The 18,521-nt window shown below is 41.2% G+C and overlaps 1 protein-coding gene across 1 annotated transcript in view; it reads left to right on the top strand.

The window, feature by feature from the left end:
* Window positions 1-237: 237 nt before the first annotated feature.
* adamts2a (ADAM metallopeptidase with thrombospondin type 1 motif, 2a) overlaps window positions 238-18,521 on the top strand; it is a 72,069-nt gene continuing 53,785 nt past the window's right edge. The window contains exons 1-2 of the mRNA XM_046867614.1: window positions 238-457; window positions 1,339-1,718. Of these exons, the coding sequence (XP_046723570.1) occupies window positions 370-457; window positions 1,339-1,718 (468 nt within the window). The 5' untranslated portion in view covers window positions 238-369. The remainder of the gene's footprint in view (window positions 458-1,338; window positions 1,719-18,521) is intronic.

Genomic DNA, 18,521 nt, shown 5'->3' with positions numbered 1-18,521 from the left:
CAAAATTTTATTTATTAAAACATTTTATTGATTAAATATTTGTGATTATTAGGGAAAAGAGCATATTTATTCCAAGCAATTAGAAAATAGCTTTAGGGGGGTTTTGTTTAAAAAAAGTGCAAAAAATGTACGTTAAATACAGACTTTAAAAGAAACCCAAATAGTTTTAAAGAGTACAAAATAAAAAAAACGGAGGATACTTTCCATTTTGTTCCTTCCAAGTGGGAAGAAACTAACAGGCAACCTTTTCGATTCGGGAGAGTCGATTCGACGGACTCGGTGAAACAGAAACGATTCCGCCGCGTCTCGGCCATCGGTAGTTTGCAGCCGGCCGCTCGAGCGCTCTGTCCCTCCTTCCCCCGACCTGCCATGGAGCTTCCTCCGTCCACATACACCTTCATCATTCTATTACTTCACTTTCAGCGCACTGAGGCTCTCTACATCACCGACAGCATAGGTATGTACTGAGGTTTCCTTCTATTGATGGGCACTTTATGGCTAGATAAAAGGAGATAGATAGATAGAGAGATAGAAAGATAAACAGATACAGAGAGTGAGAGAGAGAGAGAGAGAGAGAGAGAGAGAACGAGCACAGGGATCCTTTAAATAAACCCTAAGATGAGATGTTCCTATTAGAAAACAAAACACATTATATAAATACAATTACAGTGTGTCAGATTCAAAAAACAATCTCCTGGGGGCAATGCCCTAAATGCCAGCAACCTTTTCTCCAACTTTTCTCCCCCTTTCCTCTCCTTTCCTTTCCTTTCCTTTCCTTTCCTTTCCTTTCCTTTCCTCCGTAAGTTGCAATAAAGATCCTTATGAGTAACTTTTGACTGCTGCGTTCTTGCTTCACTTGGAGTCTCCAGTGCCTGACACTTCAGCCTGCCTCGGATCTCCTGGAGGATCTGGTGGAGGTGAAACAGCTGACCGAGGCAGCGTTCGTGCATTTTTATTATTCTGCATAAACCTTGGGCATTAGTGTCAAAGCTCCTAAAGGGTGCGCTGGGAAGAAAAAAACAAGTGTGAGCTTCAAATTCTTCTGCAGTCACCTGAAGTTCTCCTGCATATGCATTAGGGTGCAGGGTGCACCCCCTGGCACCGGCCTGGGCGCTGACGGAAACTTGGCCTTCTTCAGTGGATCAGGAATGCACCAGAGTGTGGAAGTTTTCTCTGAAACGTTCTGCAGCCTTTTTTTTGTCTTTCAACAAAGCTTTTTTTTTAGATATGAAGAACTGTCCTTACTGATGATTATTTCTCTAGGTACTGACCTGCATGTTAGGGATGTGTATTGACAGAATTTGTGTGTGTGTGTGTGTGTGTGTGTGCCCGTGGCAGATTCCCTGCATCATGTCCTGAAGGAGTATGCCCTGGTGAAGCCGGTGAGCGTGGACACAGACGGACGCTTCCTCTCCCACGCCGTCTCGACTGACCGCTTGAGTGGGCTGGAGCACCGGCGCCGGAGGAGAGACGCTCATGAACGCAGAGGCCCAGAGCACCGTGAGACGATCTTTTACAATGTTACTGTTTTTGGACAGGACTTCCACATGCTCTTGAGGCGCAACTCACGCTTAGTGGCCCCTGGAGCGACTCTGGAGTGGCACGAGGAGGATAACCGAACCAGGACAGAGCCTCTCCTGCCAAGCAAATGCCTGTACGTGGGCCACGTTACTAATGTACCCGATACCTCAGTGGCCATTAGCAACTGTGACGGCCTGGTGAGTGAAAATCCAACACGATTCTTGACTTGGGTCCAAGCATAATAATAAGAATATGCATCCTCATTGTTTGTTTTATAACATGTGCCTGAATTTTTTCTTTAGAACAGAATGGTTGATCTTTATGCAATGACTAAGATTCTGCATGGTGACTTACATGACCAGGTCTCTCTATTCTGTAACTTTCTTTCGGCTTCTCCCGTTAGGGGTCGCCACAGCAGATCCTCCGCACGTTTGATTTGGCACATGTTTTTATGCTGGATGCAACCCTCCCCATTTATCCGGGCTTGGGACCGGCACTGAAAGTGGCTGGGGTTGGTTCCCTGACTGGGGATCGGCATCCTAACCACTAGACCACCAGGTCTCTCTATTCTGTATTGGGTTTAATTCGGCTCCCTGTCCTCCATTAGTGCAGACCAACAACCCACTACTCAACAGTACACCCTGTGATTTGTTAGCAGGTTTTGGTGTCCCTGCCTACATGTAGCCTAAACTACAGCTGGTTGAAGACTCCCTAACAATACTGTACATTTCCAAAATGTTCTCTTGGTCTCTCTCCAAAAGTAGCATCATATTTCACCAATGAAATGTATAAGCCTAGATTCAAAAAACAACCTAAAGCCTGAGATACAGCAAGCCGTCAGTCGGCTCTGTCTGTTTCTGGTCTGCATGTCGACTTGGAGGCGGAGCTCGTCAGCAAGAAGGAAAAGTCCGATTGGCTATTCATCTTAGCGAATGAGCACGCGAGAAAAAAACCCCAAATTGACAAAACCAAACAACAACAGAGTGAAGAGGGAACACGAAAACTTGTTGTGATTCATGTTCTTATCTTCCCAACTTAGCAGAGATGATTGAAAAAAGCTACACGAATCCGAACGATTGCAGCAGGTGCAAACGCGGTTTGCTTTATATAATCACAGTTCTAGCTGTTCTGGTTTGCCTGTTTGGATGCCGAATACAGACTGCTGCCACCTGCTGGTGTGGGTAGAGTTATGATCTCTTTTGCAAGTGAAGAACCTGTGCTTGCTAATAATCAGCCTAACTTGCAGCACAATCGTCCGATTAATTAAAAAAGGACGAAATCATTACCCAGCTAAACAATCGGTCGACCTCTACTCTTAACTACCGAGCGACAACTTCCCACCGCTCTCAGAAACCCTCCAGAGTTTTGTCTATTAAACCACAGTTTAACTCTAATTCTGTAATTCTATTCATATTCCTCGGACTTTCTGTTTGTTCAAGCAGCTTTCGAGATCAGAACTGAGCGACTGCTTATTGGCAAAACAGAGCTTGCTGCTGGCAGGGAACATTTATGTTGTTTATCAACTATCGTACGTCTCATGTTTCCCCACCAAATGTGCTCTCTGTAAATAATTCAAAATGGACATAGATGTTATTTCGCGTGTTGCGCTTTGAATTCCGTCCACATGGAAGAGTTCCTCGCTGATGAAGTTCTGCATCTGCTCATGGAGCCTAAGACCCTCCATCCACAGCAGAACACATTACCCTTCATGAGTATGATCCTAAAACGAATAAGCCCACCCGGGATCGTTCTATATGAGTGAAAAGCAGCCCAAACAGAGCTGCAAGGAAATTTTTTTTTGCGAGGCTTGCCTGTGTAGCACCGAAGCATGACTCATGTGGAAAGGGTTACCTTTTCATCATGAACACACCGAGCGTGTCCAGACGCCTCCCTGAAACGCTAGCATGACCTCGTTCGAGCACGTGCCGGCTCCTGCCTTCACCTTCTGTCATGCTGCTTCACTGCAGGATGAGAGGCTGTTGAGCGTGCCTGTCCTGCAGTTATCTTACACACACACACATACACACTGGGTATCCCGGGAGATGACAGACCCGGCTTGGAGTCTGGCCAAGTCGAATGGCTGGATTACTCCATCTAACCTGCAAAGCTTTTACTCAGCGAGGGGAACCTAGTGGGAAAAAAGGCTTTTAGCGTTCGGATGTGAGAGTCTTCATAATTTAGTTACACTCCAGTTCAGGTTGCCCCTGAAAGTCATACACATTTCAGTTTATTTCTAATTGTATTTTTTTTTTTCATTCATACACAAGACTAAGTCGAAGTCCTGGAGAACACAGACACTTCTTTGGGAATATTGTTTACAGTCTACAGTCCGTCAGCTTGATATACTCGCCCGAGCACTCCGGCGATTTCAGCATGTTTCTCGGACTTTGCGATAACCCTAGCATTAGCAGTACCCACGCTTGAAGACTCAGCTCCTCTGAGAGCACTTTGTTGCAGAAACACCCTCAGCTTTCTCCCTCTGATTTATGCCTATCTAGAAATGCGCTCTCTTTCACCACGAGGCTACTTCTTAGCGGGCTCGATCACCGGCGCTCCTTTTTTACCGCGTTGCAACGTGGACAGTTTCGAAACGTGTGACTTGCACAATGTACGGTATCTCCAGGGTGATGTGCCACACAACTTACACAGCAATTGGAGGGGTCAGTGATTAAGATGTTGGACTTCTGATCAGGTTTCCCAGCCTTCAATCTCAGCATTACTTGAAAGTACTACTGTTGTAAGGTATTTTTTCATCAGATCTACACCACCCCATCAAAATTTTTTTTGGAACAAGCTTTGAGGTGTTTACTGGAAGGTTTTCCAACATGATTGGTCTATCAACCTATTTATTTTTGGTTGCATGTAAATGTACCATACATTATAACACTAAATTACTTAGGACTTGAGGACACATGGGCATTTTCCTTGTGCAGCAAACATCTCCATATGCAGGTGGTCCCTGAGTTAAGCTAGCTAGATATATAGATAGATACTTTATTGTCATTGCACAGTACAAGTACACAGCAACGAAATGCAGTTTAGCATCTACCAGAAGTGCAAAATTGTGCAAATAGACAAGTGCAGATTAAGATGGTTCGATTTATGATTTTTTTGATCTTACAATGCTGATGGGGTATCAGGATGAATCTTCAGCGTAATTTGGGGACCACTTGTACATTCAACTTTTCTCTTTGATGTAAGTTTTTGATCAAATATTGATGTATGGAACCTGATCATAATTTACGTTAGTAAAAAACACAAAAGAAAGTTATAAAGGAAATATAGAGCTGAGTAAAAGCTCTACATGGAGCTCTACATGACTCTTCGGAAGGTTGTGAGTTTGAATCCTGGTACTCCCAGTGGAAAGTCCTGACCTTCCATCTGCTCAGCTCAGTTGTGAGCTACTAAAACAAAACAGCCGAAATGCATACACATCAGCTCTGTTTTAAAACCTTGCATGATGTATTGTAAACACAAACCGTGTTTCTGAAGCCTTTTCTCTTTTGTCAGTACTAAGCGGAGCATTACCCAAAAAACTGCAAATCAACGTTTTTTTTCCCATTTCTGCAAATTATACTTAACTGTGTGGCAGAAGGATCTGGACACCTGAACCTAAGATTGGTATGTGATTTTTTTGAACATCCCATTCCACATTTAGTCCTCGTTTGCTGAAACAATAACCTCCACTCTTCTGGGAAGATGTTTCACTAGATTTTGGAGTGTGCTTATGGAGATTTGTGCTCATTCAGCCACAAGGGTGTAAATAAAGTCAGGTACTGATCACATTCACCCCGAAGGTTTTTAAAAACGGTCGGAGATCTATAACAGGAACTCTTCAACTCCAACCCATGCAAACCATATCTTCATGTAGCTGGTTGCATTGTGCATTGTCAGGTGCATTGTCATGCTGGAACAGTTTTGGGTCTCCTAGTTTAAGTGGAGGGAAAATGTCATTTGAAAGCATCCAAAGATGTCCTATACAATTGTGTGCCTCCAGATTTGTGTAACAGCTGGAAAAGTCTTTTGTCCCAGTATTTTTGTCTATATAAAGTAGCATATGATACAGTATAAGTTATTCGTATGTGGAAGGGTTTTTACCATGTGGCAGTCTCAGAACAGTTTTTTGTAAAGATTGAGTTCAGATTAACGCGCTGCACATTCACGCAAAGCGAACTTTTAGACAAAAGGGCAACAATAAGCGTTTTCGTACCAAGTTACTAGACTGAATAATTCATCAAATCCTGCACTTAAAAGTTAGTCAGGAGGTTCATGTGAAGTGCTGGTGTGGGGAGGGGGGTAAGTGATGATTTCTAGCAGGCTGTTGGGGAAAGGTCTGCGTTCGGACATCTGCATTTGTTAGACTTGTCAGTCTCACCATTTCTAGTCGTTCTGTTTTTCTTGGCCACAGTTTTGCAAGGAAACGATGTGATAGTATCGAAAGGTTTCCCTGAATTATGGTGGTGAAAAAAGATTTTTTTTATGAGATCTTGTTGAACGCTCACACGCATGCATGAGAGAGCCATGCCAAAGAGTTTTTTATTCATGCGCTCTTTAGTAACATAAAACAATAGCTGGGGGGAGTTGCTTTTGGAAGACTGACTTTTAAATGCTACTATTACACGAGCGATAACTCGTGTTTCACACCACCACATACTTATAACAGATAAGAAGTTGTTTATTAAGCACATATTAAAACCTTTTCCTCTTTTGCACACTACATCGTTTCGATTCCAAATGAGCCGTACAAGCAATTATTCTTCATTTTCAGAACTGTCGTGAATCAGGGCCTCAGTATTCAACCCAGTGGCAGCTTTATTGCTTTTTGTCTCGAAGCAAACAGAATTTACGAAGAGTCTTCTTGTCTGGAGAAACCTATTGTCTGGAAAATAAATGCCATGTACAGTAGTATGGACAAATGTACAGTATATGGACAAATGTTTGTGGACACCTGACTAGAAGATTATACGTGCTACATCCTATTTTACATTCATTCCCCTTTTGCTGTTATATTAATCTCCACTCTTCTGGGAAGATGTTTCAGTACATTTTGAAGTATGCTTGTGGAGATTTGTGAGTATTCAGAGACAAGGCTGTTAGTAAAGTCAGGTACTGATGTAGGAGAGAAGGTGAGGAGGCCCGGGGTGAAGTCAGCATTCTAATTTATTTTAACGGTGTTCAGTAGGGTTGATGTCCAAACTCTAGCAGAAGATCTTCTTAATCTAACCCATGTAATGCAGACACACACACACACACACTGCAGTTTTTTTAAAGCACTAGGGACCATCCACCTGGTCAAAACTTAGTTCGTACTATGATATAAAAATATGTCTACATACACATACGCAACACACACACACACACACACACACATAGCAGTTTTTCTTAAAGCACTTTACCTGACAGGGACAATCAAACTGGTAAAAACTTCCCCATCAAGATGTAAAAAATTAATTTATTAATTAATTTGTTGAAGTATTTTTTCCACATGTACAGTTTAGGGATGTGCATCTTCATTACCGAGGCCAGTGCAATTCATACTGTAACTCGATGCATAGCCATTGATACGATACATTAAAGATACATATGAAGCAGCTACCGATTCGATGAGAAACTATACGATTCCACACAATTACGATGCAGTGCGATCCGATTCAACACCATACGATTCAGTGGAAAAATATGATGCTGTGCAATTCAATATAGTACTGATATGTTCACTTTTATTTCATTAGTTCAGACAGACAGCAAATCACCAATTTACTTAAGTGCCTTCTGACTTCTAACGCATGGCCCCTTTCACAAACAGGTCATTGTAGAGCAATATAAATAAATAATTAAATAAATAAATAAAACCAGATTTTCTTTTCCTGTTCTGTGTGCAAGAAGATGCAGCTCTACCTCTGCCATGTCAATCTGTATTCTATGTGACTCTCAGGACACGCCTCCGTAGTGTTGTGATGCGTTGTAGTCACGTAGCAGAAGTGGCGCTGGGAGAACACGCTCGAGAAACAGTTCAGTCGAAGAGAAATCAATTCACATATCAAATATTGGTCACAAATTATTGCCTACTTTCTAAATAATAAAAGTGTAGCACATCCACTAATACGTATATATAGATAAAAAATAATATTAAATATTAAAAAGTATTATGCATCACGATACACACGTTTTTTGAATGGATGAATCAAATTGTTACCTTTTAACGATTAATGCAATCCCTAGTACACTCAGATTATCTGGCTGTTTATTCCAGAGTTTTCATTTGCAGAAGCTGCCTGTATACCTGATATTCAACTCACTTTTATTATTGTTGACCTTCTTTACAGGCTGACGTGTTCCTGAGGTTTGGGTTCAAACCATCAGATACACCTGCTTAGTCAGACAGCTTAATACAAACAGGAAGTCAAATAAATGCATATATAACACCATCCTGTATATACTTCACCTCTCTAAGTCATACTTCCAGTTTGAGAATCCTGGCTAGAAAGGAATAAAGGTTTCAGGACACAATCGGACTTAAACTCCATTTCCCATCAGACACCAAAGCCTTTAAATGGTTACCGTGGTCTCTAAAAACACTGATCCCCCACTTGACCGTGGTTTGAATCTCGTGCCCCCGGTTTCTCGCGAAATTGCATTTACCACATAACTAATTCGTTTGCCTGATTTTCCCGGTCTCTCCGAGAGAGACCGGGAAAATCAGGCAAACGAATTTAACACAGTACAGTACTGTATACATAAAATAGCATTTTTTGGGGTGGCGTCTGTTTAACGAGGTTTTCTATCTATCGCGGGCGGGTGTGGAACGTAACCACCGGATTACTGTACACCCTTCCACGTTTGCAATCACACTCATTTTGATGAGTCACACGTGTTTCAATTTATACAGATTCTGTTTAGAAGGACTCATTCATTCAGCTCACTGCGAACTGATCCGTTCAATTGACTCTGTTCTTTGGCGTTTGTCAAACCTTTGTTGTGTGTTTTGTTTTGAGATGTAATAGAAGAGTGAAAGGGAAAGTGTATAAGATGGTGGTGAGACCTGCTATGTTTTATAGTTTAGAGACAGTGACATTGACAAACAGACAGGAGGTGGCAGAGTTGAAGATGCTGGAGTGACGATTATGGACAGGATTAGTAATGAGTTTATTAGAGGGACCACACAGGTAGGACATTTTGGAGGGACATGGGTACAAGAATGCTGGAAAAGAGGAAGGCCAAGGAGGAGGTGTATAGATGTGGTGAGGGATGACATGCAGCTGGTTGGTTCAGTAGAGGCAGATGTAGAGGACAGGGTGGAATGAAGAAGGATGAGCCAGTCTAGCAACCTCTAATGGGAGCAACCGCAAGAAGAAGTGAAAAGTGGTATCTCAGAGGATAAGATGTTGGATTTCTGATCAGAATGTCATGGGTTCAAATCCCAGAACCATCAGGCTGCTACTGCTGGGTCCTTAAACACGGCCCTTAACCCTCAGTTGTATAACTGAGATAAATGTAGGTCGCTCTGGATATCTTTTACATGCAATAAATGTGAAAAGAACTTTTTTTGTTTTCATTTTTACATTTTTTTGCTTGTTTCATTTCATGTTGTTTTGCTGATCGTTTGGCTAACGCTTGTTTTACGTTGACAGTTTTATTTGTAATCTGCATTTTCGTCCGCCTTTGCGTTATTACGTGGCATATGCGCGTAGCTCCTGGGATTTTGCAAGAAAGTATTAGTGTGTGTCAGCACTTCCTATCTTTCTGCAGCTTTTTTAAAAAAATTTCCGTCTTCCCTATGCTGCATGTTGGTATACGGCTGCCTGCTCTAAGTATTTCTAAAGCTCCATTGGATTTGCATTCAATTTAGTTTCTCAGGTTTTCACGTTATTTTGTGAAAAACAACCTTGTTCTGGAGGCAGAAATTTCCTTTCGATGAGAAACGTAAGAGGAAAACGGCTAGTCCGGTTTCCGTGGCGCAAATAATCACTCGTTTCGATGAGAAGAAAATGCATGCAAAGCTGAGAAGAATGGGCTACAACAGCAAAAGACCGATATGGGTCTCAGTCCTTTGAGCCAAGAACAGGAATCTGAGGCTACAACGTTATTTTAGTTTCGTGTGATCACCCGTCTGTCGGCAGCGCTTTCGCTGTTTTGCCAATTCTTAACAAGCTCTTCCTTATGCTGCTTCTCCACAGCATTCTATCTGATCAAACTTCCTTGGCAGTCTGCAGTTCTCTGCAAGCCTGCAAACCTCTGCAGAATACACCCACCACTCGGCTCCGGCTCTGTCAGTGGCAGTGGGGCTCGCGCACCAAGGTGCATGCTGGGATGCCCAAAGCCCTGCTAAGTGAGAAGTGAGTAGGAGGCGGCGTGGCGACTACGTGCCTTGGTTCTCCAGCAGGGGCACAAGCTGTTGCCGCCACTACTGCTACTTTTCTGCATGGGAACTTGTGCCGATGCGGATGTGCCTCCTACGCAAAAGACACGTGTGGCAGCGCGTGTATTTTCCCACTTCTTCCTGGTTGATTAAGAATCTGATCAGGTTTTTAAGTCGTCGTTGCCAGCTTCCTCTGGATTTAGCCTGGTGTCTGCAAGGTTTGATACGAGAGAGAATTCAGACTGCAAATCTCCCAGCATGCTTCGCCTCTAACATTCAATAGAGACATCTTGGTTCTACAAATGAATTTTCCTTAGCTTTACATTTTTTTTATTTATTTTTTTAGTTATGATAATGGGGCTCCAGAATTGTGCAAACATCTGGAAAGTACTTGATGAAACAAAAAATGTTGAGCAGCAGATGTCTTGTATCAGAATGTTCAGGGTTGTTCACTTGAGGTGTAAATATACGGCTTTATAATGCAGTCTGTCGAACTTATTGTTCGATACGAGGATCTGCACTGGTTCCGTGGTGCGTCTGATGTTTCGCCTAAAGCTTGTATAGTTCCTAAAAGGATGTTTATTGGATCAGTATCAGGTATCGGGAAGATACTCTGAGCTCTGATATTGATGTTGCATCAAAAATGGAAAAGTGGCTTGCTGGAGTATATTCAGTACATAGTTAGGGCTGTGTATCGGCAAGAACCAGGCGATGCGATACGTATCACGATACAGGGGTTGCGATACGATATGTTGCGATACGATATGTTGCGATACTGTAAGGCGATATACCGGAATATTTCTTATTTTAGGGATAGGATATATTTTAGGAAAGCTGTCATTAACAACACCATATGTAAACTTTAGCAAAAATATTGAACCAAAAAACAGTTTGATTAAACCTACCCCTTAAACCTCAGTGTCATCAAGTGTTTTGCAATACATGAAAACAATTATTATCATTGTACCTAATATGGTCATTTAAAAAATATATTCTTCAAACATATGCACATAGTCGTAAAGACACCTATTATGAAGTGGGATTGATGATTATTTTATTATATTATTAGTATAACCATTAGCATTAGGCTAGTAGTAGAAGCATGATCTAAGCACTAAAAAGTGTTTTACATCAAAAAGCTACAATCGTAGAGAGGCAAGAAAAAAAAGAGTACGATAGACTATTATTTCTTCTATAACGAGAAGCGTTCCCAGGAAATAGGTTAATATTAACGCTAACATTAGAGCCGTGCATTATTAGATTAGAAGAAGACTGCTATCTATCTATTTATCTATCTAGTGGTCGGGATATAAACTCAAAACAAAACAAAACAAGTTTTTTTTTATCGATATTGTGTTTTTGAGAATCGATACAGTATCAGCAAGTATAATATCACGATACTCACGTGTATTGATATTTTTTTACAACCCTATACCTAAAGTGGAACATACTTCAAGTGTGTGGAACATAGTGTGAAACACCAAATAACAACCTATGGGGAGTTTTATACGCCAATAAAAAAAAGAAAACGTGTGAAATTTGTGAGTTAAACCGTGACAAAGCTACTGGTAGATTGAGAAATCAATGATCTCCTGGGATTTTCATTTTAAAAAAAACAACAAAAACGGTCCCAGCATGGTGCGGAACACAAAAAACATCCATGGGGAATTGCTTTGTTGCTTGGAGCGGTCAGAGGAGAATGTTTAGGTTTGAGGTTAACCCATGTAGCCACTCTTTACAACCGTGTCGAGCGGAAAAACAAATAGTATGTCAACCCCTGACCATAAAGTGCACATTAATGTGTTGGTTATTTCCGTGGTTTCTCGTGTAGCTCTGCGTCGTAGCTCCTTGGTCCTGGAGGAACGCTGTTTTGTTTCACTGGCTGAAATGGCAATAAAAGCCACTTGACTTGACCTGATTTGAGTTGAATGGGATGCTGAGATGTCTCATGCAAGACAGGAGCAGGTATGTGGTGTGTCATTTTCGGTCTTGTGTGACTTGTTTCTGGTCTCAGCGCAAAAAGGCTCAGGCATCAAGTGTGTGTGTTTTAAACCTCCTGTTGAAACCCAGTGGCCAACATGTTTCTGTGATTGTAGATGTGAAAAGTCTAATCTTTCGGCTTTTTGATGTCTAATACAATCAGTTGCGAGAGCTCATATAGCGTGTCTGCTCGTGTGCCGTTTCTCAGATCACCTCAGGGATGCTTTTAAAAGCCCCTGACTAAAGAGTATCCATTTGGGCCATCTGCAGAAACTAATCAGTGATACGTTAGCGAAAGATCTGTGATGTGTCTGTGCATGTGTGTGTGTGTGTGTGTGTGTGTGTGTGTGTGTGTGTGTGTGTGTGTGCTTGGCGTTTCAGTGGCAGACGATGAAAGCAGAACGCTACTCGGTAGTCAGGTGGGGTGGGGTGGGGTAGGGGGGTGTTTCCTGGAGTACTTTGATGATGCCATTAACATTCCACTACTGCAAAGAGAAACAAAATCCCTTCAGCGTGATATTGCACAGAATCTCTGTCCTCGCCGTTGTCGCCGTTTCAGCCTCAAAACAGACCACGTTCACTGGTTCGAAAAAGAAAAAAGTACGAATGCAAGCAAGGGCATGCTGGGGGAAGCTCGGATTGAAAGAAAAATCGAACCTGCTCTTGCTCTGCCTCTGGCTCAGCTTCTCAGCGTGTGTGTTGTGAAACCTCAGGCTCAGAGTCATGTGACGTGGCAGCTGGAAGTGTTGAGTGGGAGCGGGGGCCTGCGCTGCATCAGCATAGTCTCGGAGACCTTTAATACACTCCGAGGAAGAATGAGAAGGATTTTCATGGACTCAGTATGTGTGTGTGTGTGTGTGTGTGTGTGTGTGTGTGTGTGTGTGTGTGTGTGTCAGCGAAAGAGCATGAGGATTCCTTCGTTGCCCTGCCTGAACTGGGAGGAGTGCTCCTCGAAACTTTTGTTTATGAAATCATACTACAGAATGTCCATTAGCTATATATTTTAGATCTCAAAGCAGCTGCTGTCCAAACATCTTCCTGTAAATATAATAAAACAGATTTGACAGTAATAATAAAAATAAATAAATAAAAAAAAAGCGATTTCAGTGTCTGAGTGGCCTTTTAATGGAATTTTTTTAAATAGAATTTATGGAATACAGTCAGCCAAAAGTTAGTGACTGATGAGGTAAACAGGTCAGAATGCAGAAAAGAAAAAGTGCAGAGAATTCGAAAGTGCATGTAAATCTTACTTTTTAACAATAGTGTACAGAATGCAGCATGTCCCCGAATTAGGAACCTTCAAGTTTCAAACCTTCATTACATTTAAGGCATTTGACAGACGAGCTTACAACTGATCTGAGGATTAAGGGCCCAACAGTTGTAGCTTGGTGGTGCTGGGATTTGAACTCACAACCTTCCAAGCCAAAGTCCAGTGCCTTAACTGCTGCATTCCTGTCACTGGTGTAAATGAACCTTCACATTGCAAACTTTCACTTGTGGCGCAACGGATCACGTTACTGTTTTTGAGTCACAGATACGATAATTTTTCTGATTAGCAAAAAAAGGGAAGGAGACAAATATAATTTGCTTATATTAAAAAAAAAGCTTTTTCATTTACTACGAGAAAAGTTACAGCAACGAAATTTGAATTAAGATTTGAATGATGCAGGAGGCTTTTCAAGTTCTTCACCTCCTCATCTAGTCGTTGTTGTTGACCGATTAACACTGATTCACGTCTGCGTGAAAACATGACTGCTTTTTGTAGTTAAGAATTTACTTAAAAAGCAATATCAGCAAGAAAAAGAACTATTTAAGATTAATCCGCAACAAAAAAATTTAGCGATTAATCCGGGGCCCACGTGCGAGCCGAACCATGAGTCGTGATCCGTATGGATTAGTGATCAACAGCGATCCCTTGCACCCCTAATTGTTACTTGTGTGCACCTTCTGTGGTAAACGGTTGTACAGTAGTACAGCCCTCAATCAAATCCCAGGATGAAAACAGCGGTGATGTGGAATGGACTGCAAAGAAGCATTGGACTTTTGTCCCTACCACACCAATCTGTCACTCCTGAGCCCCTGGGCAATGCCTTCAACCCCATAACTGCTCAGGTAAACAAATGTGATAATTGTAAGTTGCTCTGGATGTGGGCGTCTGCCATATGCTATAAATGTAAACGTAAGAAGTGCAAAGCAACAACTATGGAAACAAATGTAAATAAGCAATCGAGAGATTGGACCAAAGCTACAGGAGCTCGACTATTGGACCAGCCTTCACTCCCCACGTGCATTGATGAGCCTCGACCCTGTCGCCAGTTTACCACTGTTCCTTCTTGGAGCACTTTTCATAGATTCTGACCACTGCAGACCAGAAACATCCCACAAGAGCTGCAGTTTTGAAGAGGCTCTGACCCAGTCGTCCAGCCGTCACAATTTGTCAAACTCGCTCAAATCCTTGCGGTCACCCATTTGTCCTGCTTCTAACACGTCAACTTTGAGGACAAAATGTTCATTTGCTGCCTACTGAATATATCTACTTAAATATAGTCACTTCACTGCTCATAATGTTATGCCTGGTTGGTGTATATTTGTGTTAAAACGGTATAAACCTCACTCCAACTGATGCCTAGTAGTGGGAAGCTGCTAAGATGTTCTAAGGATCCCCTTCCTGAACAATCCTGAATACTGAAGTGTACAAAATGAAGCTTGTGCTAATATTCATTTATACTTCCATTCATGGGTTTTGACATGCACCCCTTATTTGGATCTAATTTATATTTATATCTCAGTGTTGAGGGCCTTTCTCAAGGGCCCAGCAGTGGCAACTTGTGGGAGCTAGGATTTGCTCATCACATGTACACTACAGCACAGTGACCTTCTTTCTTCACATGTACCAGTTCATTAGGAGACTGGGGTCAAAATGAAGGGTCAGCCATGATATAGCACCCCTGGTGCAGAGAGGGTTTAAGGGTTTTAATCAAGGTCCCAACAGTGGCATATTGGGGGTGTCCCCAACCTTGGAATCCTCAACCTTCCGATCAGGAAACAAGAGCCTTAACCACTGAGCTAACACTTCCCAGAAGTCCAACAGAAGTGTTTAAGATGTTGGACTTCTAAACGAGAGGTCGTGAGTTTACATCCCAGCACCACTGAGATGCCAATGCCCCTAACCCTCCAGTGGTCTTGTCATATAAAATGCATAATTGATAATTGTAAGTTGCTCTCATTACAGACGTCTGCCAAATTCTGTTAATGTCTTATGCACTGAGAACATCCACTTTTCGATCGCTTTCCATATTAATATTAATATTAATTTTCATTACTACATTCATATTTATTCATTTGCAATATATCATAAAAGAGGAGTCTCAGAAATCCAATTTGCATCAAGTGACACTTTAACAGTCAAATCTGATACAGCGTAACATAGCAACCCCCAATTTCTAACTTTAAATAAGTGGATGTTAGCATTAAATGGTATTAAAGTATACAGACAGGTGTATAGAATGTTGAGTTAGCTAGCTAGATATTAGCAGTCACGTTTATTCAATTTGTTCTTGGCTTATTCACTTATCGAAACGGAACTTTTTATACTGAGAAATGTGAATCTTTTGACTGCAACCTGAATGCTAATCTCTGAAGTCGTGTATTAAAGTCGAGTTAAAGCATACATATCACATTTTTGAGTTCAAGGCTAGTTTTATGTTCTTTATCATTCTTTCACAGAGGCTAAAGTGCCTCCTCAGACACTGCATTCCTTCTCTCATTCTTTCTTCCTGTTTCTTACCAGTGATGTATCTCTGTCTTTCACTCTGTCCCTGGCCCAAAGCCCAGTCTAGCAGTATGTGTGTTACATTACCATTTGCAAGTGACATATTGACGATTTCGTCTGAATTTCTGATCCAGGAAATTAGTGGTGTTTGAGAGATTGGAGTGTCTTTCGACTCAAACACACAGGCAATTTACCCTCGCCACGGGAAACCGAGCTGTGTACTTCTTCATTCACTGCTCAATACTTTGACCGTATGTTGTTTAACATCTTGCGCTACACTTATATTTAGCTCTATATGAGTTTGCTTTTATGGAACTTTTATGGAGCAGTAGTTGAAAAGAGGAAAGAATTGTAACATTCGATTTTGCAGACTCCATGTTCTGGAAACGCTTTTCACGCCAATGCGAACTCCAAAACCTCACGGATACAGATTTTGGACTCCGCACGACTGTTTTGAATCAGAGAGGAATTAGTTGTATTGAGCAAAGAATTGGAAATGTGATGGAAAGCTGGAATTGACGATGGCGCAGATTCCGGTGCTTCGTCCATAAGTAGATGTTGTTTTTTCCACTAAATCTTCCCCAGAGACCTCTGATAGGAACCAGAGCTTGCTGGGTCTTCGACCCAACGATCCACGTGCAGTGTATACGCATTAGGTGTTGATAGTGAAAAGAAAAAACATTCCATGGAGTCAGGAACTGCTTGGTGAATTCAATTCGGCTTCTGTGTTCAATGTTCAGCTTCTAATTAGCATCAATGCGCTTAGATGTTGTTCAAGACACTTCATTGTATTGATTTCCGATTCTTATTTTGTCTTTGTATTTCCTGAAAATGAAAGAGCCTTTTTAAAAGCTGGTGTATTTTTATTTTTTTTTTAGATTTTCAAATAAATATAGCTCAGCATTGTTTACTATATACTTAATTCATTTATTTAAAATATTCATAGATCTTTTTTACCTCACGCTCTCATGTTTAGACATGTGACATAGTGTCCCAAAGCAGCTTTACAGACATAAAGAGATTATAAAATAGAAATCTATAAGCTTAGTGAATATACGTTTATCTCAAATGAGTGAGCCAGAGGTGTCTGTGAGATGGTATGAGAAAGAAACCTTGAGAGGAACCAGACTCAATAGGAAACCCATCCTCAACTGGGTGGCACCGAATGTCCATTCATTGCAGTTTTATCATTACCATGTTACGTGCCTTGTTCTCGTTCTCATTCTCAGCCTTGCCTCTTTGAATATTAATATATAATTACTTTGTGATTTCTGTATAGTCATTTGATTGGCCAGTTTGGCCTCATTTCTCTGCACAATACACCTCTTTTTATATATATAGTGTATGTACATAAACTCTAAGCACTATCTATTCTAATCTTTTAATGTTTATTTGAACATATAACACATGATTTTTTATTGTATTTTCTATTATTTTATGTCAAGTAAGAGCACTCCATGAACACCAAGAGCTCCTAAGGTCTGTGAGAGGGTGGGAAGGGTCCTTTTTCCCTTTACATGCTTTTTTTTTTTTTTTTTTTTACTGTATTTCATCTCGTCAAATGCAAGTTTGAAATTGTTGTGTATTATGTTTCCTGTTGCGAGTAGATTAAGGCGACGTGGCTTTTTGGACTCCCCATCCATACAGCATTAGTTTTCCCAGAACCTTATTGTGCTCTCTGCTAGCCAGCCGTTCTTTCTGTTCTTGCCTTTGAGAGAAGGTGAATGGGTCCAGGCTATATATTAGATAGAAGGACAGAGGAAGGAAAGAAGAGATTTAGCCTTGCTGTCATTTGTTGTTCAGGTTGTACACATGCAAGCTGAAATAACATGTTGATCTTGGCCTTTTATGCTCATTTTCTACTTTAAATTCATGATGGATTTGACAGTCGACCAGGCCACGTGAACCAAAGCTAGCATGACTCATCCGGGCTCAAACAACAGGCCGAGGTTCATAATTTTTTTTAATGCAATTCGTTTCATTGTAGCCAAAATAAAATAGCCGCATCGTTTACACTCAGGAATATGAGAATACGAACAAATAATGAAATCGGAATGTTGAAATATTGAAATATTGAAAACACAGGCGAATGATTTCCATATGCATGCTGACGTCTGGAAACAGCTGTAAGATCTTTGCTTTGACGATGACTCTGTTGCGATAAGAAAAGAGGCAAAAATCATGCGAAAGGAATTTCGCGAGCTCTGTAAAAACATCACAGTCACTATCAGCCTGATCCCTGCATCTGCTTAAGTTTGTTTAATGATTTTTTTTAATTTTTTGGCCCAGGCCTTAAGTCATGGAAAAAGATTCTTCTGGAATCCAGACGTGATACCTAAAAACAAGAAGGAAAAAATGTTGGAAGCTTTTCCGAGAGAAGACAATTTGCAGAGCCGGATGTATGTAAACCTCAGTATTACTGCATACACCGAACTGTTCACAGCAGTGTAGAGGATCGGCGGTTTTCTTAAAGCTGTATCTTACAAATACCCCTGAATAAACGGAAGCCTTAATTAAAGCTAAAGCTCTATTTCTGTTCAGGGAAGAAGAGACGTAGAGAATAAAGACAAAGTCAGCCAAGATCTTTATTGAGGCGCATTGACGCTATGCTGGTAGTTGCCAAGTGTCGTGGTTGTTATGGGGTCACATGAAGAATAGCTGCCAGTGTGTTGTCATTCTGCCACGGTTTTCTTTACCAAAGTGTATGTAAGGAATAAAACATTTGTGCTGTTACAGGGGGAAAAAATTGCCAAAAATTATTTTTTCTAATAACAGCAGGTCCTGTTTTATTTTATTCCTCAAGCCAGTAGGACAACTTTCAATTCATGAATGAATCGCATGTCATCCTTATAGATACAATGAGTGTTCTACGTATGTAGTTTACCACCT

This window comes from Silurus meridionalis, chromosome 15 (genome assembly GCF_014805685.1).
Source record: "Silurus meridionalis isolate SWU-2019-XX chromosome 15, ASM1480568v1, whole genome shotgun sequence".
Classification (NCBI taxonomy): Eukaryota; Metazoa; Chordata; class Actinopteri; order Siluriformes; family Siluridae; genus Silurus; species Silurus meridionalis.
This window is presented reverse-complemented; position numbering and strand designations above follow the sequence as displayed.